Raw genomic sequence first — 21243 nt, forward strand, 5'->3', positions numbered from 1 at the left:
GAAGAGCACCACCGGCATCGTGCTCTCCCTCCGTCTCCCCACTTCTCCCAGATTCCTTGGTCTGGTCTGGAAGAGAGAGTTTCCACAGCGCCGACGAGCACGTACGGGCTTGTTCCCTGTTAAACGCGCAGCCTCTGCATCCTCCCTGTCCTCCTTTCTATAGGAACAGCTTCCGTTTGTGTGATTTTAAAACAAGAACGCAGCCCCCACCCGCTGGAACAATGCAAGCCCGCCCAGTAATCCGGGAAGGAGAAGCCAGGGAAGGGGAGAGCCGGGAAGGAGGGGTAAACACCCGGCGCTGGGAGCTGGCGAGGAGGCAAAGACCGTGCGGTGGCAGGGGAGCCCAGTGCCTCGCCTTTTCTCAAGGCACCGAGTACGCCTCTCTTCCCCCTCCCCAGCCAGCCCTTTCTGTGCAAAGCAGCGGCTTAAACCCCTCCCCTCTTTGCTTTCGCTCCCGCACCTTTCCCTTTGCTGCTCATTCAGACCAGATGATGCTCCCCATCACACCCAGTCCTCTCCTCTCCCTCCCCTCTGCCCCAGCCCTTTAAAAAGCTGTATATGACCAAGAACTGATTTGTATGGGGGAGAGCAGGAACGAGCAAAGGCAGGCATTTGACAGGCAAAGGTAGCGCTGCAGCAGTGGAGGGTGAGGGTCTGGAGCACCCCGTGTCAGCTCTGAGAGCGCCAGGGAAATAGGGATACCTAGGGGCAGGGGCGTGTGCATTTAAATCTTCAGTGCCACATAAATGTTCTCTAATAACAGGCAGAGGGAAGAAGGAAGGAGACAGCCCAGGGATCAGAAGACGACCCCGGCTCTCTGGTGATGGCATGGATCGGACACTTTTCCAGCAGCTTTTTTACCTACCTCTCAGTCCTCTCACCGTCCGGTATCCCCGAAGTGCCCAGGCACAAGACTGATGCAGCGCCTCTCTTAGCAAGTAAGTTACCTGATTTTGTTTGGTTTTCCAGTTCACTTCTTCTCTTCTCTGGCTCCAAAGGATCAGGAGCCCAGAGGCAGGAGGACGAGCGGCTGAGGTCAGCTGAACACCAGGTTTCTATGCCCAAAGCTGCCAGGCTGTGAGATGGAGATGTGCTGTTGTCTAACTCGCCAGCTGCTGGGGAACTCCTTGGGCAGCCGGGGATTAGATGTTGATCTTGGGCAAAAGCACTGCCAGATCTAGTAAAGGTGTTATGCAGGAAAAGACATTAAAAATGATGAATTGCTCAGATACCGGATTAGTGGAGATCACTGGGATACAATGGGCAGGGGGAGACTGATAGTAAGCAGCCCTGAAATGCATGGAGTGACTCCATAATCCTCACCTAGAGCCAAAGATTAAATTTTTTTATAATTAGGATACTTACTAGGCAGCTTAGGGTTTAAAGACCCCTGGCAGTGTAGCCTCCAGAGGATGGAGTGGCACGCTCAGCCCTTGGAGGGGACAGGCAATGTAACGCACTGGGAGTCCCTAGGGGTGATAATGGCTCTGGGAGGTAAAAGTGTGACTCGTTTTCTTACCGATGTCCTGCTGCATCTGTCAAAAAGGCGCCCGGAGTCCTCCTCTCTGTATGAGCACATGATGGTTGGGCGTAACATGCTAACTTTTATACAGCACATCTCTCGTTTGATTTTGACCTGAGAGTTCCAAGAACCAGTCGAGAACTGGCAGAAACTGTCCCTGTCCCAAAAAGCTCACCATCTGACTTTCGGGGATTCTGTAATCAAGCAGGTCCTTCCTCCTGCACCTTTTCTTTTTTTAATTAGACAATTACATGGGATTTAAAGTAGAGTAGCTTGGGGGAAAACAAAACTGGCTTCTCTCGCTAGATCTCTGCCCAATCCAAGCAACCAGTCTCTTCCATAGTAGGTGGGAAGTGCGCCTGGCAGTGTTTGTGTTGGGGGAGTTATTTCACTTCTGGGGTTCAGTTCTTTCCGCCACTGTTCCTGCTCAGTTGGAGATAAAGGATCAGGATCATTTCTGGTTCCCCTGAGAGAAAATGCTCTCTCTCTGGAAGGTTCCAGCCCAATTATTTACAGACTCTTCTATATAAGTCACCACTTTCTGTTCAGTTTGAGGTCAGGAGAGCCACTCGGTACCTTTGGGGTGAGCACTGGTGCTTAACAGGCAGTTGGGGATTAGGGTTGTCTCTCTGTGACTCATCTTCCCTTGTCTGCACAGTGGGTTCAGTAGCACTATTGAACGTCTTGGGGCAGAAAGAGCCCGCATTTGGTCAGTTCATCTTTGAGGTGTTTGGATACAAGTTGGAGAAGTGTGAAGTGGTATTAACGTCGTTCAATTTTATTTTATTTTTTTAAAGCCAGCTGTGGATTTCATTGTGATTCTGAGTTGCTATAATGGTAAAATATCCAAACAATGGAGCACAGGAACATTAGTGCTCTTGGGGCAGGATTTTCTCTTAGAATTGAGGGGCTGCTTTCCCCAATATTCAGCGTGTGCTGTGAGTAGACAGGCAGTAGCAGGAGAAACAGGAGTGTCTTATCAGGACAGAAGTGTCTCTTTTTCTTTGTTCAGTTGTGTTGGTTGAAAGATAGCGGTCAAATTTTCAATGACGCCATAAGGTCCCCCTAAAAATAGAGTCTGGGGTAAAAGGACAGAGACAGAGTGGCTGCAGAGCGCCTCAGGCAGAGTCACTTCCTTGGTGGTGGAAGGATCAAACTGGTTTATTTTCAGGCTTTATTTGTTGGTAAAGAAAGTGTAATTTGACTGTTCAAATTTAAGAAAAACACCTAAGAGCATAATATTGTGGTTGCATCCTTTGCACGCAGACTTCTCATGTCTAACTTTAATTCAGTGAAGAATAAGGTCATTGACTGAAAACTACATGGATTATATCTTCCCATCCCGCTTTGCATTTGAACTGTGGTATATCGATAGTAGATACCCCTTATGTTGTGGAAACTCCATGTTCTCCAGTCCTTGTTCTATAACAAATTGCTATAGCCTGTACACTGGGGCCATTATGGTGTCTCATAAGGCATTTTCTAGTTTTCATCTTTTTTCTGGAAAAAAAAAACCCAAAACCAAAAGCCACAACCCAACAAAACACAAACCCTTACCCCACTCTCTATTCTCATTACAGTTTGGTTTCTCCACTCTTTTCTGCATCGGTCTGAAGTAAATATATTTAATTCAACTGCAAACTTGTGCTATGTATGGAATTTTTTATACTTTAATCCATAGTTCGGGGAAGAAAAATCTATTTGAAACCTGTAGCTACTTGAGAGGACAGAGACATTATTTCTTGGTATTAGAAAAAATCTTGCTAGGTTATTCATGCTGATAGAGCAGGCTATGTAGGCTTTTCAGAGTAATCTTTAGACACACCTGAAGCAGATAAGGACTGCATTCACTGCTGCTGGACTGGAGGAAGGGAAGAAGAGTGGGGCGGTGATTACAGGTGCTCGTTCAGGATTTTGGAAACTCCAGGCCCTGCCACAGACTCCCAATGTGAGCGTGGAAGAAACAAGGGTCTTTGTGACTCACTTCCCCACCTTGAAATCCGGGAAATAGAGCAGTTCCTCGTTCCACAGATCTTAACAAAAAAACCCCAACACATTTTAAAGCACATGATACCTGAGTTGAACACCGTGAAACATTTGGATGCTCTGGGAATGGGGAGGCCACACTGCTACCTCACATCTGACAATGAAAGGGCTCAGGGGTATTGGAACCGTGATTACCCAGCCTTGCTGCGGCGGAAGAGAGGTTGGGAGGTAATTAGCAGATAAAAGTAAAGTGCAAATGCCCATAAGCTCTGTCTTTCTTTGTGTCATACTCGCTTCCTACCCAGGGAGATTTCCTCACAAGGTATTTTCTTTTGAAAGACTGAGCACCTTCTGTTTCGGTATTTCTGAGCCTAAAGAACTCCAGGCAGACAGGCGCCGTCACCAGCCCAGCTCTGTAACAAGCACAAAGTCATCCTGCTCCTTCAGAAGCTCCCTGGTTAATCATCAGTCGCCCATTTTTGTGTACTGGTGGGTGGGTGTCTCCCCTAGCCCCAGAGGAACTCGTTGTAAAACCATGCCTGTCAGCATGTTAGAAAAGCAGCGCTGCGACTTAATGAAAACTCAAAGAGGAAATGAGAGGCATCTTCCTACTTCAGTGCTGAGATTTCACTTTGAAAAGTAATTATTTGGGTGAGGGCGGGAGCTTTTGAACCACGTGTTTGTTAGCGAAGTGCCACGGCTCTCCCTTCTTGTGGAGTTTCCTCAAATGTTTTGCCCAGGTTTTGAGTACCGTAAGTTCTTTTGCATCATTTCCTCCACCTGTGGATCTCCAAGCACTTTCCAAAGAGGCAGGATCACAACCTCTATTTATAAGCCAGAAAACTGAAAGATGACATGATTTGCATTAAATCTATCTGCCTTTCTTGTTCCCGCATGCATATGTGTGTTTCAAAAGGTGATCTCGTGTTGGCATTGTTGACTGCTCGGTCTCAGGCATACACAGGTGGTAAATAAAAGGATAGTGGGGAAAATGCATTTCTCAGGGAATTCAAAGCCCCACCTGTCAGTCAGCGCCTATCTAATAGCCTTTTACCTTCAGGTTGTCAAGGGCCAGCTTGTCCTAATATTTCTTCCTCCTTCATCTTTCCACTGGCACTCAGTGTTCAGCGACCAACGCTTTTTTTCTCTTCGGGTGCTACAGCTTTAATTTGCTCTATTCCTCTACCAACTTTCCCATGGTGCTAGTATCTGTCAGGTAAGAATTGTAACCCGAAGGAGAACATGTGCCCTAGAGGAATATGGGGACAGTAACCTAGGCTCTGCTTTATGTGGTGTGGGCCAACAGGCAGCTAAAGAACCAGGTCAAGTTTTTCAATAACGATCTCTTTAGTATTTACTGCGGTACCGATTGCTCGATGAGTAGCATAGGACTCTGTCTGGGAGAAGAGATGACAGAATTAAGTAGAATCCTGGTTTGGGAAGGGGGGGGGGGTTTACTAAAGAACTGTTGCTCATTTATTCTCATAATGCAAGAAAACATGGGCATCAGGTTTAAAACAAACAAAAAGAAGTCTTTTTTTAATGCAAACTTGATGAATTCATGTCTTCAAACCCCTCCTGCCTGCTGCCTGCCAGTTTAGACCTCTCCAGAAGCAAATCCTATCCCCACTGAAACTTGCATTTCCTTAAGCGAGATCAGCGACTATTTAAATTGAAAAGTCAGCAGAGGAAAATGTTTCTTGCAGACTTTTCTTGTTTTACCTTCTGTGATGTCTTCAGCAAATTTCTATCTTGAAAACTTGGAGCTATCGGTGCGGGGGGGTGGGGTTAGATCAGCTCTGTCAGGCAGGGCTTGTAGACAGCTCTGCAAAACAATGCCTCCTGAAGGTACTTGGCTAACCCCAGCTTGACCCTTCTTCAGCAAATCTGAGAGCCCTAAATGTCACCGCCTGCCCCGAGTCTGTCGTCTGGGCAAAAGCTGAGCAAAGCAAGTCTGATAAGAAGCCTCTTCGCAAGGTTGATAATACGCTGACTCACATCTCCTTTTGCAGTAGCCTGTCCAAAAGGAAAGCAGCTTTGTACAGAAGTGACATTTTTATTATCCTGGCCTCGTTTAACCAAAGATGGTAAATGCTGATGAAACAGGTCGGTGCACGCGACTGAAAGGGGCGATTTTTATCTCACAGATCTCTTTGATGGGGGGAGCAGTGACTTACAAACTGAAGCCTAAGTCTCTGTGAGATGCTTGCTGGTAATTACCATTATCTGGAGAAGATGTGTATGCTTGATAGCAGTGGCAGTGTATCATACGATGAAGTTGTTAACCAAATCCTTACATATGTACAGGGCTTCTTTTATAGTATCTTGTCACTTATGCTAAAGTCTCCCAGAGCAGTTAAAATAGTAATGGAATGATAGAGAATTTCCTGGAAGATTCTTGTGCCTGGGATCTCACAGACCAAATTTTCAGTTGGGGAATTAAGGCAGGGGGAAAAGCGGTGATTTGCTCAGAATTAGAGAAAAAAACCCACCGAGATGACTTGGAACAGAAAGCTGGCGAGCCTTCAGACATCCAAACCTGTGCTCAAACTGCTAACCAATGTTATTCCCTTTAAAGGATCTAATGCAAAGATTCATCTGCTTCATTATTTTCAATAAGCACATACTGAGGTTACGTTTACGCTACGATGGGAGAGCTTAAATTAAATATTAGGAGAAATTATAATGCCATTGAAGCTGTCAGTAAAGTTCATACACAGCAGGAATCTTTCTGCTTTAATGGACCCCTTGTAAGGTGTTCTGAAGGTTTCCAGAAAGATTTCACTTGACCTATTGTTAAAGATCAGTAGCATTAGAAAAGGGATGTTGCCAGTCCCTTGAGTGTTTCAGTTAAAGCAGGTTTTCCCTCTACTTTCATTAATGGGCAGTCCCTCTAGCCTGCCTCACCAGAGTGATATTTCTAGGGATTTAGGCTTTTTGATTGGTTTTATTCTATTCTGCTCTTTTTAATATGTTTCAAGATCCTTTTGGTCTCTTTGGTATGAATCTAAAATATGAAACCTTACACTATAGATTAATGTCTTAAAATTGATTGTTCCCTCTTACATAGTGCTGGGGTAAGTGAAACTCAGCTTCAAATATAACTTTTATAACAAAATTATCTTTAAAACAATTCTTTTTAAATGGAAGCCACGCAACCCTTGCCTGTTTTTACGTTTCTACACATCCATTGATCAAAAGCTTTTTAGTCCAAATGGAGTAATTTTAGATTAGTCGAGCAATGCAAGCAAAGATCAAAAGTAATATTCATAAGAAGAAAGCCAAGAGGCTCTTCTCTGTGCCTCTTTAAATCAGTGGATTCCTATTAAAGAGGAAGAAAAAAAGAAGTGTGATTGTTCTGACTTGCACTTGGCATATGCTTTCCCATGCTGTGAAGTGAGAGTAAATATGTACCCGTATAATCTGACAGCATCTAGCAGACACTTCGCATGCACGTAAATATACACACACCGTAAGGCAGCGGAGAGCCAGGCCGACGGACTTGGATTTGCAACAGGTAGTAGAAAATGCCTGAAGATATAACCAGTATACCAGGAGCCAGCTCTCAGGAGTCGTACCTTCAGAGATGAGAGAAATAGAGGTAGGGTTTAATATTCTGCCCAAATCCTTGCTGTTGCTGTGTGAGGAAGGAACAGCACGGTGCTGGGGTTGTCTATCTCGCATCCAGGGTCATATGCAGTGCAGGTAGCAAACCTGATTTACCACCCCAGCACCATTAATCCCTATTACTTACCCCTTCCTGTGGCCGCACTGGCTCAGCCCGGCCCAAACCCTTCAAACCAGGCAAATTTGCCAGCGCGAAGAAGCTTTGGGACTGTGCTGTGGACAGATGGCTGGGCTCCCTCGTGAACAGAGCCAGCGGGTATGGTTCCAGCAACAGGCTCTGGCTGCTTCATTGGAGTAATGATTGATGGTGACTTATACAAGGGCTAAGAGTAATTCTTTGCTGTTAACCAGACTTGGCTACAGCAGAATGGAAGTGGAAATTTGTTGCTTCATTTATTCATCCTGCCTCTGCTTCCTTCCCACCCACCTTTTCTGCTTTTTAATACCGAAAAGATGAAGCTACTTTGCTCAATCTTAAAAATGTCTTTCCCAAGATACTCTTAATTGTGTCTCTACACCTTTTCTCATTCACAGACGCATAAGAAGATTAAAGATAGAGGGAGCAGTAATAGATTTAGTTAGGTTTTAATAGGATTTGCAGAGGACAATGCAGAGAATGAACGCCATAGAGAATATTGCTACTCTATCTTTGATATCCCTAAGGCTTCTTAGGTAATCTTTCACAGAGATTTTGCCTATGCCCTGCAGTCAGAGTCAAGGCTCTCATTTTTCAATAGAGCATGTGTGGGTTTTTTTAAAGGAATATCTAATCATCTTGGTAAACAGGATGTTACACTGTAACCTGCAAAAATCGTTGCAGCCATCGTTTTGTATTATTTATTTGGATCTTGTTAAGCACAGTTTTGCATGTCAACAGTTAATAGCTGTCTGTTGTGTTTCTGGAAGTTTCTGGTGTTTTTGTCTAATGTCAGATGAAGTAAAGGGGCGGGTTCTGGTATATCTGATTAACGGTAGGCCTGGATTCGTCACACCTTCAGACATGTAATTCAAGACGCTAAAATAAATGCCTAATTCATATTTGGAGCCCTGGCTCCCAGAATAATATGTGGACGGGGTGGGTACCTCCAGAAGGAGATTCAGCACTCCTGAAATCTGAATTATCCCTGGAGGTGCCTTTCTCTGCTGACGGTAAGGGCAACCTTCATGCATAATTTAGATTCATGTGAGATTTAGGTAGACGGTGGTGCTCAGTGTTTTCTATTAATTTCTAAGGTTTCTCCTGGGATGCGCCCAAAACCTGAGGCATCAAAAAACTCCAGTCCCTCTTGAAAATGCATGTTGATGTGTCTTTTCTTTGCCTCTAGTTGTGATCTCAAGCAAATTTTGGGTTTAAAAATATCTAGGACCAAAAAAAGAAGCCCACCAAAAACACTGTAACAAGGTTTCCCTGTTTCATGACTCCCAGACTGTGCCCATCACCGTATTTTCTGAGGTTCCAGTGTTGCATTAAGCAAAGCGACCGGCAGCTGGTTCATGTTGGAAGAGACTGTGTATTATGAATCAGTGTTTAGCGCCCAGTTCAATGCAGCATTATATTTAGCAAGTGGCTGTTGTGAGAGAAGGGCCGAAGCCTTTCAAAGTGTCTCGCAAAACAATACTAGGAGGAAAGGCACGGCCCTAGCAAAAAGCTTTCCTGATGTGGAATCAGCCTGCATCCAGCCCTGTACCAGCACGGGGCAAAGTTTGTCAGTGTAACGTTAATATTTGCAATGTTGGTTGTCCTGGTCTGTTGTAATGGTCCAGACAGTAAAACGAAATGGCTTTTGTCTCAGCTCTTTTCCTCCTATCTTAAACCTCAATTCTCTGTTCTCCTGCAGCCCAGCCATGGCCGGAGATTCTAGGATCTTCATGAACCAGGACATGGACATCGGAGTTGCGTCCAGAGAGCCTAAGAAGATTCCCAAACAGGCTCGGGATGATGTCCCCATTGCCACCGACCGAACCCGCCTCATATCCGCAGAAGGTAAGAAGCCACGTCAGCGTTACATGGAGAAAAGTGGCAAGTGCAATGTGCACCATGGAAATGTCCAAGAAACCTATCGATACCTTAGTGACCTCTTCACTACGCTGGTGGACCTCAAGTGGCGCTTTAATCTCCTTGTCTTCACTATGGTCTATACCATCACTTGGTTGTTTTTTGGGTTCATATGGTGGCTCATTGCCTATATCCGGGGAGACCTGGACCATCTTGAAGATGAGAACTGGATCCCCTGTGTTGAAAACCTCAGTGGATTTGTCTCTGCGTTTCTGTTTTCTATCGAGACTGAGACAACAATTGGGTATGGGTATAGGGTCATAACGGAGAAGTGCCCAGAGGGCATCGTACTGCTCCTGATCCAGGCTATCCTGGGCTCCATTGTCAATGCGTTCATGGTGGGATGCATGTTTGTCAAGATCAGCCAACCAAAGAAGAGGGCTGAAACCCTCATGTTTTCTAACAACGCAGTGATTTCCATGAGGGATGAGAAGCTCTGCCTCATGTTCCGGGTTGGAGACCTCCGCAATTCCCACATTGTCGAGGCTTCCATTAGAGCCAAACTGATTAAGTCCAAACAGACCAAAGAAGGAGAGTTTATCCCCTTGAACCAAACGGACATCAACGTGGGATTTGACACTGGAGACGACAGGTTGTTCCTGGTGTCACCTCTTATCATCTCGCATGAAATCAATGAGAAAAGCCCCTTCTGGGAGATGTCCCGCACCCAGCTGGAGAAGGAGGAGTTTGAAATTGTCGTCATCCTGGAAGGAATGGTGGAAGCAACAGGTAAGGACTTGTCAAAAATCAGTCACAATTTTGGGGGAGAAAACAGAGTGCAGTTTGGCATTAAGATTTTACTGTCTGTGATACTTGGACTGAGAACACATTGGGATTTGTCCTTCTCTAGTGACCGATTCAGGGTGGGGTATTGTGGTCTGAGATAACTAGCAATTAAAAGATGGCTCCTTTAGCTCATGTTGTAGCATTTCACACTCTTTTTGGGAGTCCAGGATTCAGACGAAGGGGTTAGTCAAGGAGCTGTCCCTGTAATCACTTAGAACTGATCCCTGGGAAAAAAAGGAATGGACCAAAGGAATTCATGATGTCTCTTGTGGTCCTGTTTCCCGTGATCAAAATTCACAGCGCAAATCTTTTTCCATTTCTCCTCTCTATTAAAAATTGGCTGTAAGTGTGCTATTTTAGGTATTGCTGTAGTGTTGCTTTTTAATGGAGGCAATGAAGGAAGTGCCTGAGTATTACTATATCCCATAAAACAGCATGTGCTGAAACCGAATGACTTGCACGTGATGCAGGACATATATTTTCAAAAGGAGCTCAAAAAGGAAAAATACAGAAACTGCTTTTGTGACTCTTGCAACCCGGCAGCTGTTTAACAGCTTAAAACAATGCTGCGTAATGGGTAGATTAGGAGATATACTCAGCTGATTCCCAGTTTCCTCCTATGGGTGTATTTGTGGCAGGCGATGAAAGAAGTCTGTGTCCGTCTATAATAAATTTGGAAAAGTCGTGTGCCTCAGCTTGCCAAAGTGTAGAGAAGGGAGGTGGCAGTGTGCCTCTCAAGCTGGGCGAATGGATGGCCACAGAGGCCCCCAGGCTCCTTCGCACGGGTGGGATGCAGCGTACCTCCTCAGGGTCTGCCTAGGGAGGGGGATGCATTTACCCTGGAGTCTCGCCTAAAAGACATGGCACCGTGGGGTCGTTTTACCACTTGCAGCTAGGTCACTTATTCTAGGCTTTGAGGAGGAGCTGGCAGGCTCTGACTTGTTGTGCCTCTAGGACAGCAAGAATGCTTAAGCACCCTGAGATGCTGAGGCTCCCTTCCGGCAGGCTCTCTGAGTCTGGGGTTGGCAGCATGGCGGGGTCAAATCAAGGCATGGGTTCTCTCCGAAACACTAGCAAGGTGTTATATGACTATGATATGAGTACTCAGTGGTATCAGCACCCTGCCTCACAGATTCTGGCCCTTGCTTACTATTAATATTGTCCCCTTCTTGAGATTTGTCCTTGTTAGTCTCCTAGCAGCCAGAGGTAAGGGGAAATAGTCTCTCAAATTCCTGCATCCCAGACCTTTGCTGTTAAAGGCAGCTCTCCAGAGAGCTAGCTCAGTTTCCCAGTACCTCCCTTTAGTCATTAGGCGAACAGCAATAGCTGACTTTTCCGAACAGAGCTAATGGGAGGTTACGCACAGGTTGCACTGCACCTAGGCTGGAGTGCTGTACTGTTGAAGTGGAATTCGTTTGGCACTGCTAGGCAAATATTCTTTCCCAGCAGAGTATTGTAGATATGTGGCAAAAGAAGGGGTGGGTGGAAAAGACTATCAAAGGCAAAGATTTGTAATGGAAGCTTATTTTGTAGCCTAAATGTTTACTAGATGCTAGAACCTCCTACCTGAGCATGGAATGCAGTTCCTTGTTTGTCCAAAGCCTCTCTCCTCATCACAGAGTGACACTCAAATCCTGTTTGAACAGCTACTGCGCTACCGTCCTCCCATGAAAGCTCAGCCTCTGCTGGCTGTGTATGAGAGGAAGTCATTATCAATAACAACCTCAAAATTAAAAGCATGGCAGAGGAATAATATTGCTTTACAAATGGGCTCCTCTCCCAGAGGGACTGTACAGGCCAGTGTGTAATGATATTAAGAAGTGTACGTCTGTGGAAATGAATTATTCTGGTCTCAGAAGACAAGCTGTGAAATTCCCAAACTGGAGCTAGAAGAGCCAGTTTGCACTGAACCTGGAGCAGAGCGGACCCCAGATGATGCCGTTATCTGATCCAGGGGCCGAGAAGGTTTTCTGAGTGACATCTGGCAACTGGGTGGGCGTGATATTTTGCCACAGTGAGAGTGGCTTGCAGAAGCACAGTGTTTGTGCTTCCCGGCTTTGTCCTCACACCTTGTAATATTGATAAAGCAGTTTGGGGATATTAATCCCTACCTCCATACCTTAAAATCTGCTGCAAGCAAATTTTTCAGGTTGTTTCCTTCCTAGCGTATTGTTCAAGCCCCATCTGCTCTCGGGAACGGTATAATTCATTTGCAGTGTGACTTCTATTAAATCATGACACCGTTACAACCTGCTCAGGTTCAGGGCAGTATAAAAATGCAACAGAGCATTTGTTCCCTTAGTAACCCCTATGAAAAATTAGGAACCACCGTCGCAGCACTCAGAGGTCCAACTGGTCAGCGCACATAGCTCTGCGCATGGTGCACAAGAGGCAGGCGAGTCCTGCGTGCTGGCTCGGAGGTGGCTCAGCTCGGCAGTTGTTGTCAGGAGTAAAAATTAATGGAAGCTTATTCCGTCTTTACAGACAACAGCAAATCATACCGTGAATGCATCCTGCGCTGGTGGGGAAAAGACAGCTGTATTTTTTCATAAGGTATTTGGAAAGCAGGTCAAAATGGAGATCGTCAACATACAAATGACTAAAGAAATTTAAGCGTGATGCCTTGACTAAAAGCCTAAATATTTTTCACTGAAACATTTGGGACAGCAATTTTGTAACTATTTCCAATAACTTTAACTGACCACATACATATTACAAATGTACTGTCTCCTCTCAAGCAAGTAACTCTTCTCACTGACATTTAAGTTTAATTCTGACCCAGTGGAAGGCAATGATGGTAAATAGTTTCAGAGGAAAAGCACGGAACAAATTCCGAAGAGTTGAAACACTTCAGGTCATTGGGGTTTTTTACAAAATGAAACGCTCTGCTTTAGAACAATGTTTTTGTTTTCAAGTTGACTTGAATTTCCTAAACACTTCAAGTCGGTTTATTTCCAAAGTGAAACATGGTGTTTTCAACCCATGGGTTTGTTTTCAAGTTGACTTGAAGCTTTAAAAGGTTAAATAACAATACACTGAAGAACAGCAATGCACAAGGAACTTACCAGCCAGCCTACAATGCCATGGTTTTATTTTGCCAAAAAAGAAAGTAAACACTGTCTTATTCTAGTGAGAGCTCTTCAGGGACCCACAGCTATTCTACTAATGCAGGAAGCCAGCGGCGGCAGAAAGCCCACCGACAGGGGTCTTTCCAATCAATATTTCAGTGTGGTTGAGGCACCGTGACTCCACGAGAGGTTGAAAAATGCCGAAAAGAGCTTAAGTTTCTGTACAGATCTGTTGTGATCATTGCTGAGTGAAATGACCTCAAAATCAATAGAGATGACAAGTGTTCTGACTGCCAGTGCTGCTTCGTGGGCATCTTGAAAGCAGCAGCATCTCTCACGGCGCCCACTTAATGAACTGGTCACAGAGATTACCTTAGAGAATTGATTCTCTCTTGCCTCACCCGAAGGGGCCACTTGGCAGCATCAGCTGGCCCAAATTTGACCCGCAATAAGAGGGAAGAAAGTGAAGGCAGAAAATCTGTTTGCAAAGCGAATACATTTTTGCTTTCGCTGCCTTCCTGCTTCCCACAGTGGCAACAAAACATTGGAGTCATCCTGCTGACAGAATAGGCCTAGGCTGTAGTCGGCCAAACCTCTTGCCCTTACCCTCCTGGTCTTGAATTGGACATAGCGTATAAAGCAAGGCTGCTGGAACGTAGAAGAGCAGTGGAGATTCAGATCCCCCTTCCATGTGGTGCAGAGTCAGCCGGGTTATGATGAAAAGTTTGGCTGATTCAATTAGAGAACATTGGAAAGTCCAATTTTTATTTGGGGTTTGGCTTTTTTTTTCCCTGTAAGCCATCACTCCATGGGATGGCTCAGCCTGCATCCCCTGCAAGACTTTCCGTCAGATAATTTGAAGAGGCTCTCTTCTCTTCCAGCTTTACCCTTCCGCTGCTATTTACTGACCATTAACCAAAACTGATTTATCAGTAGCTGTCCTGCAAACCTCAGTCAGTATCCACAGTGCCCAGCATGGCTATTGTCTGGGCACAGAGATAGCAGCGCTTGTAACCTCGCTCTTGGTAACATCACTGGTTTTCTTTACCTCTTTTTCCCACCACCATTAAATAAGGCACAAGACACAATCCAGATGCCTGATTAGTCCAGACACTAAATGAAGTTTTAGTGAAACTCTTAGGAAAGGATAGGCGTGTATCTTTCTGGCTTAGAGTCTGTGAGATAAAAAGTGGTTTAATGATTAGAAGTAATTTACCTCATCCTGTCCCTGTGGCAGTGCAGGTAAACAGCAGCTTTTCTGCACCTCAATTTATCCGCTTTTACAGAGGACATAGGAAAATTTCCTGGCTGTAAATATAGATCAAAAAGAAGTAGCCACAACATAAGATATCCTGAAGTTAATAATGATTTTCATGGGAGAACAAAAGAAGGGTGAAATTACTAAGTGGAGATTTCATGCATTCGTCATCTGGTTTGGGTTGTCTTGTTGGTTTGTTTTGCATTTTGTATATAAATAGGTTTTCTTTTCTGCAAGAAGGACCTTGCAGAACTGTTACACAGACTGCTTATATAATTCTAGGGAAGAGAGAGATGTCTCAAGTCATTCTGTTAATGAGCTGAGTTGTCCTCCAGAGGTGGATGTTGGCAGGCTAGTCACCTCCCGTGCCTCTGCCGTCGCTGCAAACACCTTTGTGACGGACCTAAAGTTGCACGGTGTGAGCCTGGTGCTCAGGTTCTGCCTGGTAGAGGCATGGCAATTGAATCCAAGATCTTTAAATCATAAGGTCCTTTTTTTGGTTTTTTTTTTTTTTTTTCTCTCCATTTCCAGTGCCTACAAGCTTTCACATGCCTGGAGAGCATTCAGATAAATTAAAATCCTATTACTCTCCTCTGGCATCAAAATCAAAGCAAATCAAGGCCAGACATGTCCTCCTCTAAAGGAGACAAGCACAAATAATTGGAGGCCCATGCTCCTACCTTCTAATATTCCTTTTCAAGTTGGAGGAACATTGATGTTTTGGAGGTTACAGTGTTCTTTGGTCTAATTAACACAAAGGGACTAATAAATTTTATAACTATCCAAATGCTGATGCTAATCTAAAGACATGTATTGCTTAGTTAGAGTGATAGAACTTAAAATTTTCGTAACTACTGCTTGCCATCCAAGCTTACATCAGTCTGTCACTACACCTGAGTCCATCATTTCTTCCTCTGTACTCTGGTAACGTAGGTAGAGCTCAGCCGAAGGAGCGGCGTATGTGTTATGCAGCTTTATGTGCATCCAGTACAAGGGGAAAAAGTCACCCTGCGTACAACAGTGTATGAAAACAAGGACAGGGGAGTGAAATCACTTCCAGCAGTATCTGTGCCTGAACTGCAGAGAGAGCCTAGCAAATATGGCCAACATACAGTCAGAGTCCACATGACATTTTGCCAGCAGATAATCACTGAGCTCTGCGGCATTTAAATGAGGAGAGTTAATTTTAGGCTGATGAAAAATGTTGTCTTGACAGCCCCAGGGGTTGGGATATCTCTACCCACTGAGAAAGTCCAGACCGTGTAGCAGTACCGAAAGATTTAACCGTACTGTTGATGTGATCAAATTGAAGCCTGCGGCAATTTCTTGGGTTGGTAGATCATGCTTTGCGGTCCCCTTGCCCTCTCCCGTTAAACTGCTGGGAAAAGCACTGGCTATGACGGTACGTTGGACAAAAACACACACGCGTCCTCCAACACTTGGAGAGAGGCTGCTGGTTCATCTCTGGGAAACCAAACAGCTGCAAACGCAGTTAGATTTGGCCTGTGATAATGAACTTTGATTTTAGCTGGTAACCTAAGGGTATACAAGACCTGGAAATCAGGAGCGATCTCCCCTTTTCCGAGCAGTGTGGCAGAGCCAGAAGCGTCTGCTCCGGTTGCATAAGCAGCGGCATCGCAAGCAGTGAAACCTTCTGAAATCTGCAACTCCCACCGAGTACGCTGCAGAAAAAGCAGGCTCCTTGCTGAGGGAGCCATCAAATAACTGCTTTTTGTCAGCACGTATTAACGTCCCTTTGTCTCTGATAAAATGTAAGCCGCCTGATCCCAGCTGATTTTGATGACAGAAAAGTGCCTCATTGGTAGAGTTCCGACACCTATTTTACACACCAGTCTTTCCTCAGCGACTCCCCCAGTTCTTGAATGTAATGAAACACCTGGTTTAATACACGTAGCAATATATTTTGTACCTTTTCATCTACTGGAAAGCAGAAACGAACCATTTAGGAAGGCATCTATGGCTGCCTTAACCAGGAACATGCACAAACTCTGTTATCGATCTGGGATGTAGCGACTCCAGCCGACAGACAAAAAATCTGCTGCTTAGGATTCTGCTATAATGAAATTATCGTTAAAACTCTATGAAAGGTTTATTGCGGAACTTGAAACCAGGAGACAGTCTTCTGGTTTCCAGCTTTCTAAAAAGCCTGGAACTGGTTCCAGCTTTATTGAAAACTTGGTGCATCTGCTTATAACTTTGTACAAACTTTTTTCTGGTTTCAATTAAAATGGAGTTTAGTTTGCAACTAAAAGCTAAGCTGTTGAATTAAGAGATGAGAAAGCTGTAACTAAAACTTGAAAGCTGAAGATTTCACATATCATTTAACATTTTCCACAACTGACAGATTGTACAAATTTATCGTAAACATACTTTTTCATTTTGAAACCAGATTGTTTAGGAGAAAAATTAACTTCTCAGGGTCTTACTATCCAGAAAATATATGTGAAAAGTAAAAATCTCTGTGACGTTATTTTTAAATCAGATTTGAAGTACATCTACTTAGGCTGGCAAGGGGGAAATGAGGAGATTCCTTTGGCACGAAGCTTATTTAAATGAAACGCCCTAGTCACCAAATACCACTTCTCTATAACTACCCCAAATATCTGTACCATATAAACCCGAGATGTGTAGTTATATCTACTTTAAGAAAAGGATTAACAACCTTTATCAGGGCCACAAATACTAGGATTATTTGTGCGTGACATTGTGAGAGTTTGCAGCCTCCCTCAGTTTCTCGTGCTCTCGGGAACGGCAGCGATCGGGGTTGCACAAGGCAGTGCTACTGCGCCGAAGTAGAACAGCAGTGGCAAGGCTGGTGCGGACCTCAACGGACAGGAGCGTATGGCATAGTGATTCACGACGCCCAGGATGGCCCATGGACTTGGATAAGCGAGGCTTATGGAACGAAACCGCTGATTTTTGCAGGAAGCCCACAGCCACGTGTGAAAGATGCTAGTCTGCAAGCTGGGCCTTAGATATTCGGAGCACAGAGGGCACAGAGCACATTGTACGCAAGTGGGAAGAGGCTGCAGGCATGTGCTCTTAAGTAAGGTTTATTGTTTCCACACCTCTTCTGTCATCTTTTTGCAGTTACAGAGGCAATAATTAGCTAAGGACATTACAAATGCATTAATTAACCAGGCTGGAGAGCACAGGGCAGCCTGCAAAGCAGGCACTTAATGGAATTTGAAGCAGAGACAATGCTGTTGTTTACTGAGTAATGTAGGAGTTGCCAAGCAGCATGTCCCCATGCAATTAAAACACCACTGCACATGTGCTGAAAAGGAATATTTGAATGGGATTATGGAGCAATTACAAGTTGTCTTATTGTGCTGGCTCTGTGTACCCCTGGGGTTACAGAAAGCAGCTACTGCAGGGAGCTGGCAGCCTGCAGTATTTGGTTGCTGAAAGCTTTCTATTGTTCCTTCCTTAATTGAACACTTACAGCAGGAGATAGCTCTGCTTGTGTCTCTGGAGTTCAGGTTCACTGTCAGGTACTCCCCCCCAGGGAAGGAGCTATTTCAGGCCCTGATTATAAGGCAGGAGTTCCCTTAGGATGCTTCAGGCCCCCACATTTAGCAGGGATACCCCAGCTTGGCCTTGGGGACAGCTACATGGTACCTTTATGCAGCACTTGGAAAGGCATGGTAAGAATCAGCCAGCTCATTCACAGGACCTAATCCTGTGAGCCTGAGCCTGAGCGATCGCCTCTCCTGCTCTCTCTGCTGGGCTTTGAAAGCCCTCAGAGCTTGGAGGAGGCACTTGAAGGCCTTTGTGATTTCTGGTGCAAAACCAGCTCTGCCTTCAAGCAAAAAGGGCTAGTTTATTTTAACTGTCTCCTTACCATGCACGCACATGCTGCTGGTTGTCTGGCATTCTGGCCTCCCAGCATGAGGGAGCATCAGAAAATGGGATTAGCCCTGCATTACCGACCATCAAAACAGCCTGTAACAAAAGCCCTTGCCCAGGGAGGTCAATGGTATGATTAAGTGTCAGTGACACAGCTCTCCTGAGAAAAAACTGTAGCGGGACTCAGAAATTGGCAGGACTCTGTGAGCTGCCTGCGCGCTGAGCTGCACTTTGCTGGCTGCTACAAGGGAGTGAAGGTGAAGCAGTCTTCGCCTGGAGGACTCAGGAGTCCAGGGCAGGTGATGCTGCACGTTGTCGTGTCACCCGAAGCATGTAGTCAGGAGCGGTCTCCACGCTGTCTTTCGCTCGTATAGCAAAAGCTGATAGTTTCCTGGAAAGGTGCTGTACCTCAACAGAGCCTTTCCTTAAGGCAAAAACACTTGGGGTAATTTTCATCGCAGCCTCTGCATTTCCTGGTTCCTTCCGGCCCAGGAAGCAGGCACGCGAGAACGCTATGACTAACCCTGCTGGTTCCTGACCAGAAGCAAATACTCCTGCAGATCTTCTTTCAGTCTGCGAAACAGAACTGGAAATTTCTCAGTGTGTGGCATGTGTCACTGTCCCTCTTTTTTCCCCTTTCAACAACCGAAAGCAACTGTATACTCCTGGCCTGGAGCTAAGGAAAGCGGTAAGAGGCAAGTAAAGCTTGCCGGGGAACTTGCTTGTGTGGGTGTCTTTTAATGGACTGTAGCAATTATAAGAACAAAATATTCATCTTTTCACAAAGGTGCCTTTTTTTTTTTTTTAAAAAAAGGAGTTCTCTGATTACTCTGAGATTTCAGTCACTTAGTTGAGCTCACGTGGAGAGAATACATGATATGCTCTTCCCTGAAGCATCTGACACTGGTGTTTTTCCCCTCTATGCATCACTTTAGATTTATGTTTGTGTATTTTGAGCTGCAGGAGTTAGACCTGGAAGTATTGGGCAGGAACTGGATCAAGTGCATGTTTTGAATGTATTCCAGTCAGGCCTATCTCTCACCCTCCCAAAGAGAGCAGTGGGAAGGCTTTGTGAGGTCACGTTTTTCCAGATTTCACCAGAATTAATTCCAAAATCATAACATAATTAGGACAAACAGAAGACGTATTTGGAAGAGAAGTCAGCCTTGGCATTGGCAGGTGATTCCAAGAGAATTTGTTCGCAGCTATGCCAATGCTGAACGCTTATCCCTGCTCTGCAAAGCTTCTCTTTAAACTTTTTCAAAGTAAGTAAATAAACTCTGATCCTTGGGGCTGAGAAGCAGCTTGGCAGAAATCAGTTTCATGCTGCCCACTGTTCATTTGGTCCAAAATCCATTAATACATGGAATTCAGCATGCTTATGAGCTTGGCTGTGAGTTGTTGTGGGTTTTGGTTCTGCCAGCCCAACACAGTTGGATTGAACCCTCCAGAGGTATTTAAAAGCCAGCTTGCCGTACAAATCACCCGGAGTTGTGGCCCTCTCCACCTTTCGGGCTATGACTTTGTGTCCTAACCTAAGTGCAGGAGGGAATTGCGGATACTGCTGTAGATGAAGAGGGACGGGGTCAGAGAGCGGGAGCGCAGGGCGGTGGCTCATCCTCCTGAGGGGCTGCGTGGGTCAGGATTTGAGGTGCGTTGGCAGGGCGGGATGCCGTTCCAGCACCATGCACCAGAAGTGCTGTTAGTATCAGCCGCGCAAGCAACACCTCAGCAGAGGCATGTGAGGACAGAGGAAAGCTGCTTAGTGGTACCAGACTTCAAACCCATAAGCACAAGGTTGAGGAAACAGTCTGAAGATGCGTCGATGAATCCATCCCTTTTCCTTTGAGTGCTCAGCTTTTTCGTGATAGAGGCTTTTGTGAGGCTTATTAAGCAAAGGCCTTTTCTGTGTCCCAGAGCAATCAGGTATGGAGATAACACGAAAGTGCTTTTATATGAAAGCAGTGGTTGGGTGAGCATGTAAGCAAGCTTTGCATTTAACATCCCTCTGTTTCTACCCAGGGATGACTTGCCAGGCTCGCAGCTCCTACATGGACACCGAGGTGCTGTGGGGACATCGCTTCACTCCTGTCCTCACTCTGGAGAAGGATTTTTACGAAGTCGACTATAACAGTTTCCATAGCACTTACGAGACCAACACTCCTGTGTGCTGTGCCAAAGAGCTGGCCGAGTCTCGCCGGGAAGGCCAGCTCCTCAGCCACCTCCCCAGTGCCACCCTCCTGAGCGGGGGCAGAGAAGCAGAGACCGCAAAAGGGGAAGAAGAAGAAGAGGAGGAAGGCGGCGGGGAGCCAGCAGGACTGAATGGAGCCAACGGGACAGCAGGAGAGGTGAAAGAAGATATGCCTGTATAACACGTGAACTGCTGGACAGTAGTTACCCGCATACACTCACTGGGAGACTGTGGCCTGGCGAGTCAGGAACTGACTGGGAGTCAGAGAGCTGAGACGTATGTCCAGATCTCTGCTGCCTGCTGCTTGATCCTGGCGAGTCACTGCGCAGCACTGTGCCTCGGTTTCCCTCCCCTTTTATCCGTACAGTGAGGTTCGGAGCTTTGCACTCCTTTGCAAAGCATGTTGATCTCTGTGGACAAGGCTCACTAGGTCTGATCGCTGTTAAAACTGAAATTCCCACCACTGGTTGTTTCCAAAGGTGTTCGTTGGACATTCAGAACCCTTCCCCCCAAGAGAGGGTATTTAAAAAGTAAAAGTCCAGAATGTCCCATCTCAGTATGAAGAATGTGGTTTCATACCTTCACTTAATTTGTGAGTCCATGTATTGTAGACATTGTTACTGCTAAATTAAAAGCGGAGGAAAAAAACCCTCTCTGTTATGTAGTGAAGTGTTTTGCCTTCATGAATTCTACACATAGATTTTAGCGTTTTCCTCCAGGATCACCATCGTTGTGATTTATTTCCTGCAAAATCTCTAATATTAACGGGACAACTTTCCCTGCAACCCTTTAGCCTGTTCATCCAATATTTTTTACTGTCTTCTCAAACTGAAGCGCTGTCTTTGTGTACTCTTTTCATGGAATCTCTGACACATTTCA

At 45.4% G+C, this 21243-nt stretch overlaps 1 protein-coding gene across 1 annotated transcript; it reads left to right on the plus strand.

Annotated features, from left to right (window-relative positions):
* Window positions 1–332: 332 nt before the first annotated feature.
* On the plus strand, window positions 333–20999 carry KCNJ5 (potassium inwardly rectifying channel subfamily J member 5). Its single transcript, XM_009513825.2, has 3 exons — window positions 333–938; window positions 8974–9920; window positions 20196–20999. The coding sequence occupies exons 2-3, from the start codon at window positions 8981–8983 to the stop codon at window positions 20543–20545; spliced, it is 1290 nt and encodes a 429-aa protein (XP_009512120.1). The 5' UTR covers window positions 333–938; window positions 8974–8980; the 3' UTR covers window positions 20546–20999.
* Window positions 21000–21243: the final 244 nt, after the last annotated feature.

The sequence above is a fragment of the Phalacrocorax carbo genome, chromosome 21 (genome assembly GCF_963921805.1).
Source record: "Phalacrocorax carbo chromosome 21, bPhaCar2.1, whole genome shotgun sequence".
Lineage (NCBI taxonomy): Eukaryota > Metazoa > Chordata > Aves > Suliformes > Phalacrocoracidae > Phalacrocorax > Phalacrocorax carbo.